At 44.2% G+C, this 15284-nt stretch overlaps 1 protein-coding gene and 1 long non-coding RNA gene across 2 annotated transcripts; one reads left to right on the top strand and one right to left on the bottom strand.

Annotated features, from left to right (window-relative positions):
• Positions 1-553: 553 nt before the first annotated feature.
• On the bottom strand, positions 554-8217 carry LOC136434141 (uncharacterized). Its single transcript, XM_066426907.1, has 6 exons — positions 7887-8217; positions 6307-6470; positions 4446-5726; positions 3834-3974; positions 2560-2820; positions 554-1721 (listed from the first exon to the last, which is right to left on the bottom strand). The coding sequence occupies exons 1-6, from the start codon at positions 8143-8145 to the stop codon at positions 1074-1076; spliced, it is 2754 nt and encodes a 917-aa protein (XP_066283004.1). The 5' UTR covers positions 8146-8217; the 3' UTR covers positions 554-1073.
• A 3476-nt stretch (positions 8218-11693) lies between these two features.
• On the top strand, positions 11694-15170 carry LOC136432386 (uncharacterized). The gene is made up of 2 exons (XR_010755521.1): positions 11694-11999; positions 14714-15170. It is a non-coding gene; the product is annotated as an uncharacterized lncRNA (long non-coding RNA).
• The last annotated feature ends 114 nt before the right edge of the window (positions 15171-15284 follow it).

Raw genomic sequence — 15284 nt, 5'->3', positions numbered from 1 at the left:
GCAGTAACGTTTTTCCAAAGACCTGCTTTAATGCAGCATAACCTTCTCTTGGCACAGATAGAAGGCCGTTGCTGTAGCCCCCCCTCTCACTGGACCCGTGGCACGCTGCCGGCGTCGCTGCGTCCTAAACTGGATTTGCGTTACCCTTGACTTTATAATGGGAATATCATTCAAAAGGTATAAGTATGACCAAAAAGACAACAAAACACAAAAAGATTAAGATTCATATTTTGTCAATGAAATTCGTTGAGTGTTTTGTCAATTTGATGGACCGCAGCAACACCACTAGCGTGCCGTAGGTCCAGTGAGAGGAGGGCATGTTCTCCGGGCTCCTAAGTGTTTTCTTAGCCGTTTTCGTTGGCTTTCTATTTTGCTGAATGGCTTGGCGGCAAAAAAAACAGGACAAAGTAGAAACCCAGACAAAAACGGCAAAAAGACGTCAAAAACTAGCCGGAGCCAAACTTCTGCTTGGAGAGTACCAAGTGTTGACGTCACATCCTGTCCAGTAATGTTTCCAAGTAAAACAGACGAAAAATGAAACTAGCCATTGAAATATCATTATCAGTCACTTTATTCACAGACTGCCAAACAAATTACTTAAGAGGAATGTAACAGCAAGGAATGGAAGCGTGCCGAGTTACCACCACAAAAATATACAATAAAGAATTCAAGCAAATTTTTAAATCTCATCACAAATTTTTGATCTGAACATAATTTTATAGAGCCTCTTTCTTTCCTATGTACAAAGTGAAATGAAATTTTATAGATGATTTTATAAATTTCTGCTTCTGCTATACAACTACCATCAGCTAGACTATGACTATGAAGTCTCTCAATTATGGCATAGAAGATTATTGATACACACTACATGACTTTGATTGTGTAATATGTGTTCTTACAATGGCTGTTACAAAACACAGAGTACCCACTAGCTAAAACGAAAATCTATAATATATCAGGTAATTTTACAACAAATATAAAGACACTAGATTCAATTATGAGTGAGAAAAGTGATGATTGGCAACCAGCATTGCAGTATGGCAACACAAAGTTATGTTGACGAAAAGAAACTATTACAGGCTTTTTTCATAATTAAGAATTTCCAAAATGGACCTAAGAGTAGAGAAAGTTTCTGACACGTTCGGTAGAGAGTTGAGAGGGCTGGAGTCTATGTGGTGAAGAGAGGAGCCGACCCAGTCATCCAGCATGGCGATAAAATCCCGCGGCGTGGGCAGGAAGATGGCCTCCCAGTCCACCTGTAACCCCGCCGGTATTGGCCGGTCGATCTGCAAGTCCATGGCCAACAGGACGGCGTGCAGGGACAGAAGTCCGCACGCCGCCGACCCGCGGGACAGAGGCATAAAGTTGTACCAGTAGTACGCTAAGGTGGCGGAGAGCTCGTACATGGCCCTGGGGTCGGGATTGGCACGCACCGCCTCCTCGCAGAGTTTCTCCCAGGCGTGCGCCATCTCCTGGTCAAACTGTTTCCACCGGGCGGGTGTTCCCGGCGTGCGGATGGAACACGTGTAGCCGTACCGCGTCTTCTTCTGGACGGTCAGCCGCGTGCCCTCCATGATGCGCCCGAGGACGGCCTGGCTGTGGCACGGCGTGGCCACGTAGAAGTCGTGGCTGCGGATGGCGTAGAGGTCGTGCGGAGTCTTGGCCTCCTTGATCTGTTCCAACTGCGCAGGGGAGGGCGTACACTGGTCCTTCATCAGATCCTGTTGGGAGAAACAAAATTAGAGTACTTCACAACTAAGGATTAACATACAGCAGATGTTTCAATGACCGTCTGTCATCTTCTTCAGGGCAATCATGACTGGTTCACTTTGCACTTTAACTCGGTGTCACTGCTGTCTGAATGCGGTCTGAATCGTAAACTATTTTCACACATCATAAGAAACATTACAATACATCAATTCAGGGCTCGAAATGCTCAGGGTGCATGTGCACCTTTGTGCACCCAAAATTGGAGCTGTGCACCAAATTTTTGACTGTGGGTGCACTGGTGCACCTAGATATTTTCGTATGCTATATGGTAAAGGTATTATTGTACACTAGTAGACAGAATATTCTTGAAATCTAAGTGTCAGAAAAAGTAATAACCTTTTGTTGTACTTTATTTGATGTATTAATGTTTGAAATTTTGAAGTTCGCTATAGAATTATAGATTGACGTTCTTTTAAGAGAGGCAGTATCATTAATGCTGAACCCAAAATTATTTCTGTGCACCTAATATTTTGGGTTGGGTGCACCAGTACACCTATTCCCAAAAATGAATTTCAAGCCCTACATCATAGAGAATAGAGAATTAGAGGGTATATAATTCTGCCACCCTGAAATGCTACGTCCAAACTCCAAACAGATCTCCAACCCAGTTACTCCCAGTATAATACACTCCTGTATATCTGGCATACCTGGGGGGTGCTGCACTAGAGATCTCTCAAGCCCACTGTTTTTCAAAGTGGCGTATTTATTCAACCCAGCGGATTAATGTTAATGGAGGTTAAACAAAATCAAATTAAGAACAGAAATGAAGTCATGTTCCTATAAATTTACCTTCATAAGGGGAAATGCTTTTTTCCAGTATGGATAGTAGCGCACCACATGACACTGTCCGAGGATCATGGGGGTCTGAGAACCGAACCCCTCCGTGAAGGTCTCCTGGTTCAGCAGATCCACCCACCACACGGGGTCGTTCGGCTCCGAGGCCTGTCGCCACTTCACCGCGATGTCGAACAGGTCCCGCCAGCCGAACACGTGGGACGTGCGGCACCCGCTGCTGGCGCGCCCGGTCACCATGATGCTGCCACCGGTGTCCTGTCGAAAGTGTTAATCATGTTACGCTTGTTACTGTAAATGCAGAAATGTTTGCGGTGGTTCTATGTTCGCGGTTTTAGCAAAGACCGTTTAACCGCGAACTTAAAGCCAAAAATGTAGCAGCTATCTGACTATAGTACTGCCTCAAACTTAAAACCACTGCGAACACTCCATTTTTGCCTTTAATAGCGCGAAATAAAAGCCATGCAAACTTAGATGCATTTACAGTACTCTCTCTCTCAGATATATATATTCGTTGTGTACATGTATCTATTTTTGTTTTTAAAAACGGTGTATTTAACTCTGCCACAGCAAATGAGAGATGATGAAAGCAGTAATGAAATGCGAGCCTCATGTAATTTCTTGACTGGAACTTTTGAACCTATTGGTAACCGATTTAAATATTGGAATGGCTAAGACTTTGCATTACGGACAATGACTTATCTTTGACATAATCAGATTTTATTTGTACCACTGAATATCGTCCACTTTTGTCTCCACCACACTGAATGTAACAATTGTCTTGTTCTGTATATACTGGGCCCTCTTCGAAATCAACTTTTATAAGTTAAAGGGGCAACCATGCAAGTTATCTTGAGATGAAATAGCTAAGTACTTGTGGCATCATGTAGTGCAATCGGTAGGGTGTTTCGCCCACAACTGAACGGTCCCGGGTTCGAAACCACCGATATGCCCCGATGTTGTGCCCTTGGGAAAGGCACTTTACACGACTTTCCTCACTTCACTCAGGTGTAAATGTGTACCTAGCTTTGGTTAGGGACGTCCCTCTGGTGGGACGTTAAATGGAGGTCCCATGGAGCCACACCTCGAGCACGTTAAAGAACCCGCCGCACTTATCGAAAAGGGTCCTTCCCGGTGTGGTTCAAAACCTACAGTCCTATGACCGCACATGGGTTCGCCCCTAGTGATAGCCTCCGGCTAGTTGGGCAACCCTGGCATGTACATGCTGAACCAATAAATAAATAAATAAAATAGATAAGCTTTGGACACACCTGTTTCCTCATGACCCTCCAGACGCGCTGTACCGTCTGCGCCATGTCCACCATAGCCAGGCCAAACCAGCGGTGCTGCTTACTGTTCACCAGGAACCCTGGGGTGTCGTACTGCAGCCTGCCAGCCAGGGGAAACGCTACCTGCACCGTGGGGAACAGACACCGTCTTTTATTTTTCTATCTGATTTCATCTTTTGTCCGAGATTGATACTGTACATGCATTTAAGCTCGCTTGGTTTTAATCTCGCGCTAAGGGGAAAATGGAGTGACCTTGGTGGTTTTAAGTTCATGGCAGGGCTATAGACACATACCGCCACAGTATCAGACAAAAAAGTTTGCGATGGTTTTAAGTTTGCAGTGAAATGGTTGCAGCAAAAACCGTGAACATAAAACCACCACGAACATTTCTGCATTTACAGTACCTAGCAAAAGGATTCGCTTCTTACCCTGGCATATCTCTATCGCAAAAAAAAAATGTAATTCTGAAATTGTGTCATGATATAGAACACCCCAGTACTTTATTTAAGCAATATTACTATTAGGAGCAAAACTTTTCCTGAAAAGACTACCATATCTAATTATAAAGTTGTTATCACTAATGGAGGTTCGTACCTTTGCAACGTCTCTTGCTGCATTACTAAGTATTGGATTTTGATCCACATCAGCAATGTCTGGACTAAAGTCAGCTTGCTTGCAGTAGTCAAAGGTCAGATTAGTGGGGTCAAGTCTCTTGGTCCACGCCTCTTTAAAACACTCGTGGAGCTCGATGTCTGCGTTGTAATCCTTCATGGGCATATCCAGGTGGTGGTGCTGGAAGAGGCACAGCTCCCGGGTGTAGTAGGCCCAGTGGCCAGGATTCATGGCATTCAGACTGGAGAAACTCTCCGCGGCTTTGCGGAACAGCCCCAGCGCTTGTGCGCTGATGCCATGCATGTACAGACAGTCTTCGTTGTGAGGGGCGACTTCCAGGAGTCTACAGTGCGTGTCGTAGCTGCGGCGGATCCGCCCCGCCCCGTACAGACACAGGCCGTGGAGGTTCAGCGTGGTCACGCAGCTCGGCTCCAGCTGCAGCGCTCGACTGAACAGCTCGTCTGCCTTCTCAAAGTTCCCGTAATCCTTATACGCCTGGGCCATGTTTACGATGGATTCGCGAAAATCCGGATCTAGGTCTAACGCCCGTTGCTGGGCGACCACGGCGTCCATACAGTAGCCCAGACTGTTCTGACAGAGGCCCATGGCGTTCCAGAGGGTCTTGGCCTGAGACTTGTTCAGCTCTCCGCGTTTCTGCTTCGCCAGGAGGACTTTCTCGGCCCTCTTGAAGTGCATGAGTGCGGAGACGTTGTCGCCCTTTGCCTGATAGATCAGTCCGACCTCCTTCTGTATGTCTACATCAACCTCTTTACAGATGGACTGGGCTTGGTTCAAGTCCTCGATGGCTTGGCTCTCCTGGCCCAAGGCCGCTCGGACCTGACCGCGCCGTTTCCAGATTTCCGTTTCCTTCGGTTCCAGCGTGAGAGCCTGGGTGAAATCTGCCTCTGCCTTCAGCAACTGTCTGGTCATGGCATACGCCGTCCCCCTCCCGACGTAAGCCTTGTACGTCATGGGGTGCAGCTGGAGGATGGTGTTGAATAGCTTGATGGCGTCATCGTAGTTCCCTTCGTTCACAAGTAGGAAACCCCGTGCCACCTGGAACTCTGAGCTCTTGGGATCCAGAAAGCCTCCTGTTGTTTTCTTGCTCTCCTGATCTTCAGCTGTCCCTCCTGTTGTTTTCTTGCTGTCCTGACCCTCTGCTATCCCGCCTGGTGTTTTCTTGCTGTCCTGACCCTGTGCTGTCCCTTCCTGCAGGTGTGCTGGGGTCGTCGACCTCTCACTGTCTCCAGAGTCTCCATTCACCTGGACACACAACAGGACCTCGTCAGTTTCAACACCATTAGCTCAACAAATTTTCAGCAAAAGGATGGACTACAGCTGCAAGGACTAATGAATCAGCTATCACACAAATCACATCAATGTTACCTAGACTCAAATCATTACAGACAAGGTCGGGCCATGCTTTAATAGTATGATTATCAATGTATCACACATGATAAGCCCATTCACGGTTCCAACTACGCATGTGCAGTGTCAAAGGTGAAGGCCCCCGGCTTGTAAACAGTGCTCGTCTCGACATTGTCTAGATTTGCATAACAACGCCCCGACGGGTTTTGTTTACGTCTCGGGGGCCGTTACCTTTGACACTGCACATGCGTAGTTGGAACCGTGAATGGGCTTATTATACAGGGTGACCTAATTAACATGGGGGTATATATACACGTATAGTAATAGCAGCACTTGAATGCAGTTGTTACACAGGAAAAACTTGTTGCTAAATTGTTGTCATTAATTGTTATACAGTTTTTTACTTTGATCTGCTGTTTAAGGAAGCTTTTTAACAGTTGTTGATGAATACTCAGAAATAGAAAGATGTGGTAACCTTTGTAGACAGTTGAGTCTGAGTAGGGCCAGACTTGTCCTCCTCCAGACATTGGATGCAGCCCAGGATCTCAGACAACACCTGGAAGTCTCCGTACCTGGAGAGGGCCGACTGCCACACCTGCCGCGCCTGGTCAGGCTTCTTCAGTCTGTGGAGAGCCTTACCTGGTGGGAGATAGAACACCTGGTGAGAGATAGAACACTTACTGTCTCACCTGGTGGGAGATAGAACACTAAGTGTCTTACCTGTAGGGAGATAGAACACTTTCTGCCTTACCTGGTGGGAGATAGAACACTTACTGTCTTACCTGGTGGGAGATAGAACACTAAGTGTCTTACCTGTAGGGAGATAGAACACTTCCTGTCTCACCTGGTGGGAGATGGAACACTTCCTGTCTCACCTGGTGGGAGATAGAACACTTACCGTCTTACCTGGTGGGAGATGGAACACTTTCTGCCTTACCTGGTGAGAGATAGAACACTTACTGTCTCACCTGGTGAGAGATGGAACACATACTGCCTTACCTGGTGGGAGATGGAACACTTACTGCCTTACCTGGTGGGAGATGGAACACTTTCTGCCTTACCTGGTGGGAGATAGAACACTTACTGTCTCACCTGGTGGGAGATAGAACACTTACTGCCTTACCTGGTGGGAGATAGAACACTTCCTGTCTCACCTGGTGGGAGATGGAACACTTCCTGTCTCACCTGGTGGGAGATAGAACACTTACCGTCTTACCTGGTGGGAGATGGAACACTTTCTGCCTTACCTGGTGGGAGATGGAACACTTTCTGCCTTACCTGGTGGGAGATAGAACACTTACTGCCTTACCTGGTGGGAGATAGAACACTTACTCTCTTACCTGGTGGGAGATAGAACACTAAGTGTCTTACCTGGTGGGAGATAGAACACTTCCTGTCTCACCTGGTGGGAGATGGAACACTTCCTGTCTCACCTGGTGGGAGATAGAACACTTACCGTCTTACCTGGTGGGAGATGGAACACTTTCTGCCTTACCTGGTGGGAGATAGAACACTTACTGTCTCACCTGGTGGGAGATAGAACACTTACTGTCTTACCTGGTGGGAAATAGAACACTAAGTGTCTTACCTGGTGGGAGATAGAACACTTATTGTCTTACCTGGTGGGAGATAGAACACTTACTGTCTTACCTGGTGGAGATAGAACACCTGGCGAGAGATAGAACACTTTCTGTCTTACCTGGCGAGAGATAGAACACTTACTGTCTTACCTGGTGGGAGGTGGAACACTTACCAACTCCTCACTTAACATAGATATTCTAGTAATACAATCTTCATATAACGGTTAGATTAATTAAATGACATAATTTCATCGCTCTACCGTTCATTGAACATTGACTGGGAGAAGTCTATAATTTCAAGCACTGTGCAGTGTTCTATGTGTTCACTTCCGGGTTTTGAATCACCCACTGAACAATAATTTCTAAAGCAACGGACTATAAAACGTTTAATACTATCTAAGTTGAAACCCAAGACTAAAGCTACACTGAAATCTAACAGCACCGCATCAAAGGTCATAGTCAACAGCACGCCTACCTTTATACAGGTAAGCCTGCAGGGAGGCGGCGTCTGCTTTGATGGCGGCGTCACAGCAAGACACAACTTTCCGTAGTAGTCCCAGCTTCAAATAGCAGGAAGCAAGGTTGCAGTGGACAGCGGCGATGTCCTTGGCTTCCAGAGAGCGCCCCTTGTCCTTCAGAGCCAGGGACAGGAGTTTGATGGCGTCGTTGTACCGCCCTTCGATGTAGTGCCGCTGGCTGCTGACCAGGACGTCCGGTAGTCCCGTGTCCGCCATACCTGCAGCTCTCCGGTGAACTCTCGACACCACGAATCCACAGCGCCACCTATCAACTTACATGCACACTACAGCTTGTACTTGAAGGGGCACAGATGATCAGCACAATAAAGGTGGATGGATTTTTTTTTTTTTTTTGGTCTCCCTGCTGTACTTTTTTTTTAAGGCAACCGCATTTCAAGTGTGCATGTACGTCAGCTTTCCATTGACTTTGTTACTTCACACTTAGGGATTAAATGTTATTTCCGTCTTGTCACATTTCCAACTATACAAAAACACGTAAGTGGGCACAAATGTCTGCCTTCTGCAGGGATCATTTCCCCTTGTTTGTGATGAGTTTTTCCTTTAAACTTAGTTTCCACTTAATTCATCCATCTACAGTTTTTCAACAGTACTGCAGCGGACTTTTTGTGTGTTTGTATGTAGGCAAAAAAAGTTACGGAAACGTTGATGGATCTTCATGATTTTTGGTAGGTGTGTAGATGTTGTGGGAACGGAGGTCAAGTTCAAAAATGGTTTCCCTGGCATTTTCGTCGGTACTGCAGCGGGCGTTGTGTGTATGTGTATTTGTATGTGGACAACATAACTGGAAAAGCTGTCAACGGTTCTGTATGATATTTAGTGGATGGGTAGGGTTTACAGAAAGGAAGGTCAAGTTCGATAATGGGTCTTCTAGCGTGTAGCTAAGGTACTGCAGCGGAGCTTCAAAATGTTGGGGTTTTTTTCTGAAAGTGCTATGGTCATGATTTTTGTGTGGTAGATAGTTCATGCCACAGGAAGTAAGTTCTGTAAGTTTGGGCCCCCTAGCGTCTTGTTTGGAACTACAGTGGCTGTTTTTGTTTTGACCTTCGGACATGAATAACTTGAGAAGGGGTCGACAGATCGTCGTGATGTTTGGTATGTAGAGAGCTCAGATGGTGCTTTACATAATCAATGGATAATTATGCAAATCAGGAGCTTATTTACATCACTAGTAAGGAACGTTTGTAAATCCACTGCAACTCATAATGGTACACGTGACAGTGTTCTTGAAAACAGCTCAGGCCTTGCCTAAAAGTGTAAATAAACAGATGGGGCATATAAATAAACAGATGGGACACTCACTACACTCCAAGCAAAGGTGTGGGTCCGGTTGGTTTTTAACGCGTTCAGTTTATGCATTTTTGTCCAACACACGGTTGGCGGCATAACGAAAAGGGGACAAAATAGAAAGCCTGACAAAAACACCTAAAAACACGTCAAAAACCAGCCGGACCCACTCCTCTGCTAGGAGAGTACACTGCACCAAAACTGCACCACTGCTAGGTATGGAAAAGTCACATGTGTCTTTCAAAATGTGGATGATATGGAATAAAGATTTATTTTATTCATATATATTGACTGCACCATTTCATCATCACTTTCAATATTTTTTCATGACCATTTATAACATATATCAGCACACAAGACACATATACTGCAGTCCTGTACACCAAATGATTTTTAACCCTATCTAGACTGGACTCACCCCCCCCCCCCATCATAACTTCAAAACGGTATGGTGTATGATCAAATTTGCAGGGGGTGACAAGCATGTAAATATTAATCACTCTCCATAATAAGCCTTGATTATTTTGGCGAAGATGATCTGTTCGTGGAACTCTAGTATTAGTATTGCCACTCGAAATGAGGTTTTATCATAGTCTCTTTCAATACACTCTCACTGGCGTTACATGGTCAACTGTAACAACAAACACGACATGGATTTTGTTTCTACATGGCTTTTGTTTGCCACAACGGTCTGCAAATACACTTCTGAAATTAGTATTCAATAATACAACTAATTGAACACACAGCTTCTGACTATGAATATCAAAATTTCTCACAATGTTCTTCACATCTAACTTGCATTTGTTCGTGTGGAATGCCAAGGTCAAGCAAAATCGGCATGTTCATGTTTACGGATATCAGTCTTATAACCCGGAATATTCAGGTGTTCAAAATCATTTTCCCCATGTTGTTGTCATCAAGTACAGTTTTGTCACTCTCACTTGAAAGCTAATGCCTGGAGTCAGATGTGCAAACGTTAGGCGTGACCACTGACCGTTCGATGTAGCGTAACCAGCCATCGCTGCGCGCATGCGAAGCTGGTGTGTTACACCAAAGGGTGGTTATACCGACTGTAAAGATACAGATACAGATGTAGATACGGATACATGTAGTCAGTTTTTGTGAAGCCGTTTGACGTTTGCAATTACATTTGGCTCATACTCCCACTTACAAAAGTCTGAATTTTGCGGCTGATAATAATTGACAGAAGTAACGTTACATAATCACGATGAAAGGCTAGACAGGTACTCTAGAGCATCTACCTTCAGTCCATCCCAGCTTTCTATCACCGTGCACAATGTTTGGACGGTAGCAGTAGCATGGTTTCGGCTCTTCCATTTCAAGAGCATCTGAAAAATTCTGTCCCTCTGTAGTCTGTGATCTGATTTTATGTGGTCCAGATCAACATTTTTCAGTCCCATCTTTCTACCTAGTGATTCCCAGTCAGCCCCAAAGAGAGTAGATAACGTGTCCAGGTGTGGCTCGTCCAGCTTTATCGACGCAGGAGAAGACCGTCCACTGGTGCAGGGTGACGTGACTGCGGGGAAAATAGAACTGTAAAAAACTACATTTCGATCTTTGACCCGGGTGTAGTAGGCTATCAAAATTTGAATTCATCGCTTCCCAACTCATTCACTAGTGAACATGGCATCTCAAAATGTGAGTAGGCTTATTTGGACAGAAATTTTAGGTGCAATGAGTGACTTCTTTTGGTACTTCAGTGTAACCGCATTTCCTGTCCTGAACATGCATCGGCAATGACTTAGCAGTGAATTTAGAGTTAGACGAACTCAAGAAACAACTATTACAACATTCACTCTCTCCGGCATGCAAGGAGATAATATTTTTTGTTTTTGGTGTTTTTTGGGGGGGTGTATATCTGGACAGCATTACCCCAAAAGGATCGAATGAAATTTTTATGTGGATATGGATAGGTGTTGAAAAATAAAGCGTCCCCTTTGGTGCTGAACAGGAACTGCAGTTTTTATCAAGCTATGATCATTAATGAGATTGAGTGATTGTAGCTTTCAAGCGCTCGAAGATGTCGTGAAAGTGTGGGGTATTGTGTGGGGCGTTTTTCGTCGGAACTGCAATTGTGTTGTGTTGTTGACCTTGCAATTGGCAATAAGATAAATCAAGAGGATAAGAATTCATGTCATAATCTTTGGCGTTCTGTTAAGTTACATGTAGGTATAGATTAACATAGTTATTTGTGGATTATGCAAATTATGACGACCTATAACTAAATAATGATTATCCTAACAAGAAAACAAAACTACAAACAAAGTTGACCAACGATTCTCAGCTGGCAAGATAACAAGGACACCCGCCCATCATGCTTTAACCCTATTCAGACCGGGCTTTTTTGGTCATCTTGGGACGAGGCCCTCCACTTCGGACCCCTGTATCTCCTAAACTACTTATCGTATGGCCACCAAATTTTCAGGGGGTGATGTATGCACCCGTTACAAGTACCGTTTACAGTTGTAAGTGGTTAACGGTGACCACCGTTAGCCAGTTATAAGTGGACCAGGAGACGTCTCCTGGCTCTTGAGATACAGCGTTAACAGTAAGAACAAGCCGGGAGAGATGGGTCACCGAGGCCATAGATAGTGGACTGTAGGAGAAGCCTCGCGATATTTGGGGACGTGACGTCACGAGGGTACAGAACGGTGGCCGGGATATTGTGTTTTCAGGCCCGCCGACCGTCCGGATCGATCGCCGTAGGTCGTCCAGCAGCAAAACTCTGCCTGTTCCATGGTGAGGTGAGCAACTTTGGTTCATTTATACCGATTATTTTTATATTGAATAGGCACAGATCCTCGTTAATTTGCAACTAGCTCGAGCTATGCCCGGTGCGTGTTAAAAGGGGGGGAGGGGGGTGCACACATCACCGCGAGTAAAAATAGTATGGTTCTTTTTAGCCCACTGCTGTTGTTACTGGCCTCATTCATAATTTGGCCACGTTCATCCAGATCATACATGTATCAAAACCACAAAAGGTCGGTTTGTAATATTCTAACTGGAGTACGTAAAGTAACACTAACAGACACAGAAGACTAGTCGAATCGACACAGTATCCTGGGTTCGCGGAAAAGGCTGGCCAGGCTACCCTACCAGGCTTAGTATGTTACCCTTTCTGGGCCCCCAGGGGTATGCATAGGGGCTTGGCCTGTAATGGAATTTCCTAGAGGAAAAATGTGTCAATAAGCCCATTCACGGTTGCGACTACACATGCGCAATGTCAAAGGTGAAGTCCCATGAGACGTAAACAAAACCCGTCTGGACGTTGTTGTGCAAATCTAGACAACGTTGATAGGAGTACTGTTTACAAGCCAGGGGCCTTCACCTTTGACACTGCACATGCGTAGTCGCAACCGTGAATGGGCTTATTAATATTATATATTTATAATTGCAGAAAAATGGGATGAGAGAGCAATGAAAGAAAATAACAGCACAAACAACACTATGTATACATTGTGAAAACACAATCACACATGCTAACCCACAGAGAAATGCACAAAGCCATATGCATGTTTTGAATTTGTTGTTTTGGTAAACAAAGGTCCTCCCCTTCAATCTTAATATTTGTTGACCGGTATATTCTATTGTATACTTGGAATTTGTTTCAAACGGCTTTTCCTTCAGCACCACATCCCCCCCCCCCACCCCCCACCCAACAGCAATATCATAGTTCATACGCTGTTGCCTTCTGTCCAATTCACCCTCAGCTGGGATTGCTATTGACCCAGTTTTTCCTTTTGAAAATTCTACTATGCGCAAAATCCCCATGCAGAGCCTTAAGGTCCAGAAAGGGTAGTCTGGCATGGTAGCCTGGTCTGGCAGGCTAGCCTGCCTTTTTCCGCAAATGTTGCAGTAGTATTTGGCAAGGAATCTGTCGGCAATTTCAAGTTACAGCCTACGTTAGGAAGGCCTCAATAGGAAATTGGAAGTAAAACTAAAAGCAACAACTATGGAAAATTCTGGATATCATTTATTCCATATCAGATACGAAACAAGAAAGTTGTTCAGCCTTAGGGGAATGTTATGACACTTTTGACAGGTTTGTGATAAAATTCAATCAATCACCCATTGATGTATGTTGCTGAACTTGAGAATGGTGATCATTAATGATTAAAAAGCTTCTCTTTTATTCTCAAGGAAGGGGCAGCACTTTGATGATGTACATGTACTGTACATTCAAATGTGGATGAATTTACTTTGAACAAGGAGGTTACTGTAATATTAATTCACTTTATATTCAATCAACTTCATGGTAGCAAAATATTTCAGGGTAAGGAAAATAGATATTTTCACTGAACTTTAACTTCACGGTGGTGACCGTGGCAAGTGTTTTACAGACAGGATGTGTGAAGGAATCATAAACGATTACACATGGTGATGATAAGTTCACTGTACATAGAGAGATAACCGTTGAAATAGTGAACATTAAGTTACAGTAAAAGTAAAAGAAACCAATTACAGTATAGGCTGCCTATAACCTTGCTTTGAATGAAATGTATATGATATGTAGCTATTATAGTATCACATCAATGGGGCCTCCATGCATGGGGGCCGGGGGTACAGACAACACCTTATGCTTGTACTAAGTTGTAGATAAACTGTTGCCCTGTTCACATTCACCATAGTAAGAATGCTATAATGACGCAGCAAGCTATTGGCATACCCTGATCTTGGAATAGCTCATAAATTGTATTCTTCCCTGTGACTATAGTAGACAGATCTCCATCTTTACTGCTACCTTGTCCCCCCAACGACCCAGAGGTCAAGGGACTAGGTAGGTAGGTAGGTAGGTAGGCAGGTAGGTAGGTAGGTAGTAGGCTATACTAGTACTGCCTGTCAGCTATATACATTGTACAAACACACACACACACACACACACACACAAACACACACACACACCAGGGCTCGAAATACTTAGTGCTGGATGCACGTGCACTTTTGTGCTCCCCATATCGCTGTGCACTAATTTTAAATGTGGGTGCACTCAAATAGTTTTATAGCATTCCATGTGTAAATGCACTACTCATGGTACACTTGTACTAACTAACTAAGTACTAACTTACATATGTACATGATCAGTTTACATGAATTACATGATAGAGCTTCTGACTGCATTCTTGAATTCTTTCCAATTTTGAAAATATTGGACCCATTCGTGTCCCTGGGGGCCTGCCCTGATGTTTTACTCATGATGCTCAAGATTTTGGAGGTTCATTCGAAGTGCACTGTGACAGCATAATTTGGGGATCATTTCTGATCATGGGAAGTTTATGTGCAGAGTCTCCTTCATTTATTAGTCTGTTTGCTATTCTAGTACATTTATTTAACAGTGTATCTGTACATGTACATGTATTCACGCCTGTTGTCATAGTCCAGTACCTTGCAATTCGATTTATGTATCTACTGCTATCTAGTTGTAACTTACAATTTACATTATATTTGTTCTGTCTTGCAGCTTCATTGGAAAGAGATATCCCAAGAGGCCTGGGAAGTACATCAAAGGACAACTGCTGCAACTAGACGTCACATGTAGAATCACAGGCAGATCAGAAATAGTACTGTAAATGGACTTAAGTTTGCGGTGATTTAATTTTGTGGTAGGTTGAAAATGGAGTGTTAGCGGGGGTTTTGATTTCGCGATGGCGCTACTCAGTATACATGTATGTAGTCGCATATAGATACTGTAAAGTAACAAAAACACTAGTATTGGCGCCTTTACAGACAGCCAGTCGGAAACCATAACAAGACAAGGATGCTACAGATGGACAGACCAGTTGCTTTTGGCAGTGCTTGTGTGATCATTGTTAAAAAGTGACTTTTTTCCACACAAAAAAGCTGTCAAGGAATAGTACTGTAAATTAAGCCTTTAACTTGGCTTGATATTCTTAATAAATCTGTATTCAATGTTCGAAGATCGGGTCTGTGTTCTATTTGTGCCTTGTTAACAGGTGCCTCAAAAACATCTGTACAATGTATAATACTAGTAACATACATGTACCACTAAGACAAGGGGTAGGTCAGCAGAA

Source organism: Branchiostoma lanceolatum, chromosome 4 (genome assembly GCF_035083965.1).
Source record: "Branchiostoma lanceolatum isolate klBraLanc5 chromosome 4, klBraLanc5.hap2, whole genome shotgun sequence".
Lineage (NCBI taxonomy): Eukaryota > Metazoa > Chordata > Leptocardii > Amphioxiformes > Branchiostomatidae > Branchiostoma > Branchiostoma lanceolatum.
This window is presented reverse-complemented; position numbering and strand designations above follow the sequence as displayed.

Coding starts and splice junctions, on each gene's coding strand:
- LOC136434141 (XM_066426907.1), bottom strand. CDS start 8,145: ATGGCGGACACGGGACTACCGGACGTCCTGGTCAGCAGCCAGCGGCAC. Junction 3,975..4,445: donor CAGCAAGAGACGTTGCAAAG/GTACGAACCTCC, acceptor CCCACGGTGCAG/GTAGCGTTTCCCCTGGCTGG. Junction 1,722..2,559: donor AAGCATTTCCCCTTATGAAG/GTAAATTTATAG, acceptor TTCTCCCAACAG/GATCTGATGAAGGACCAGTG.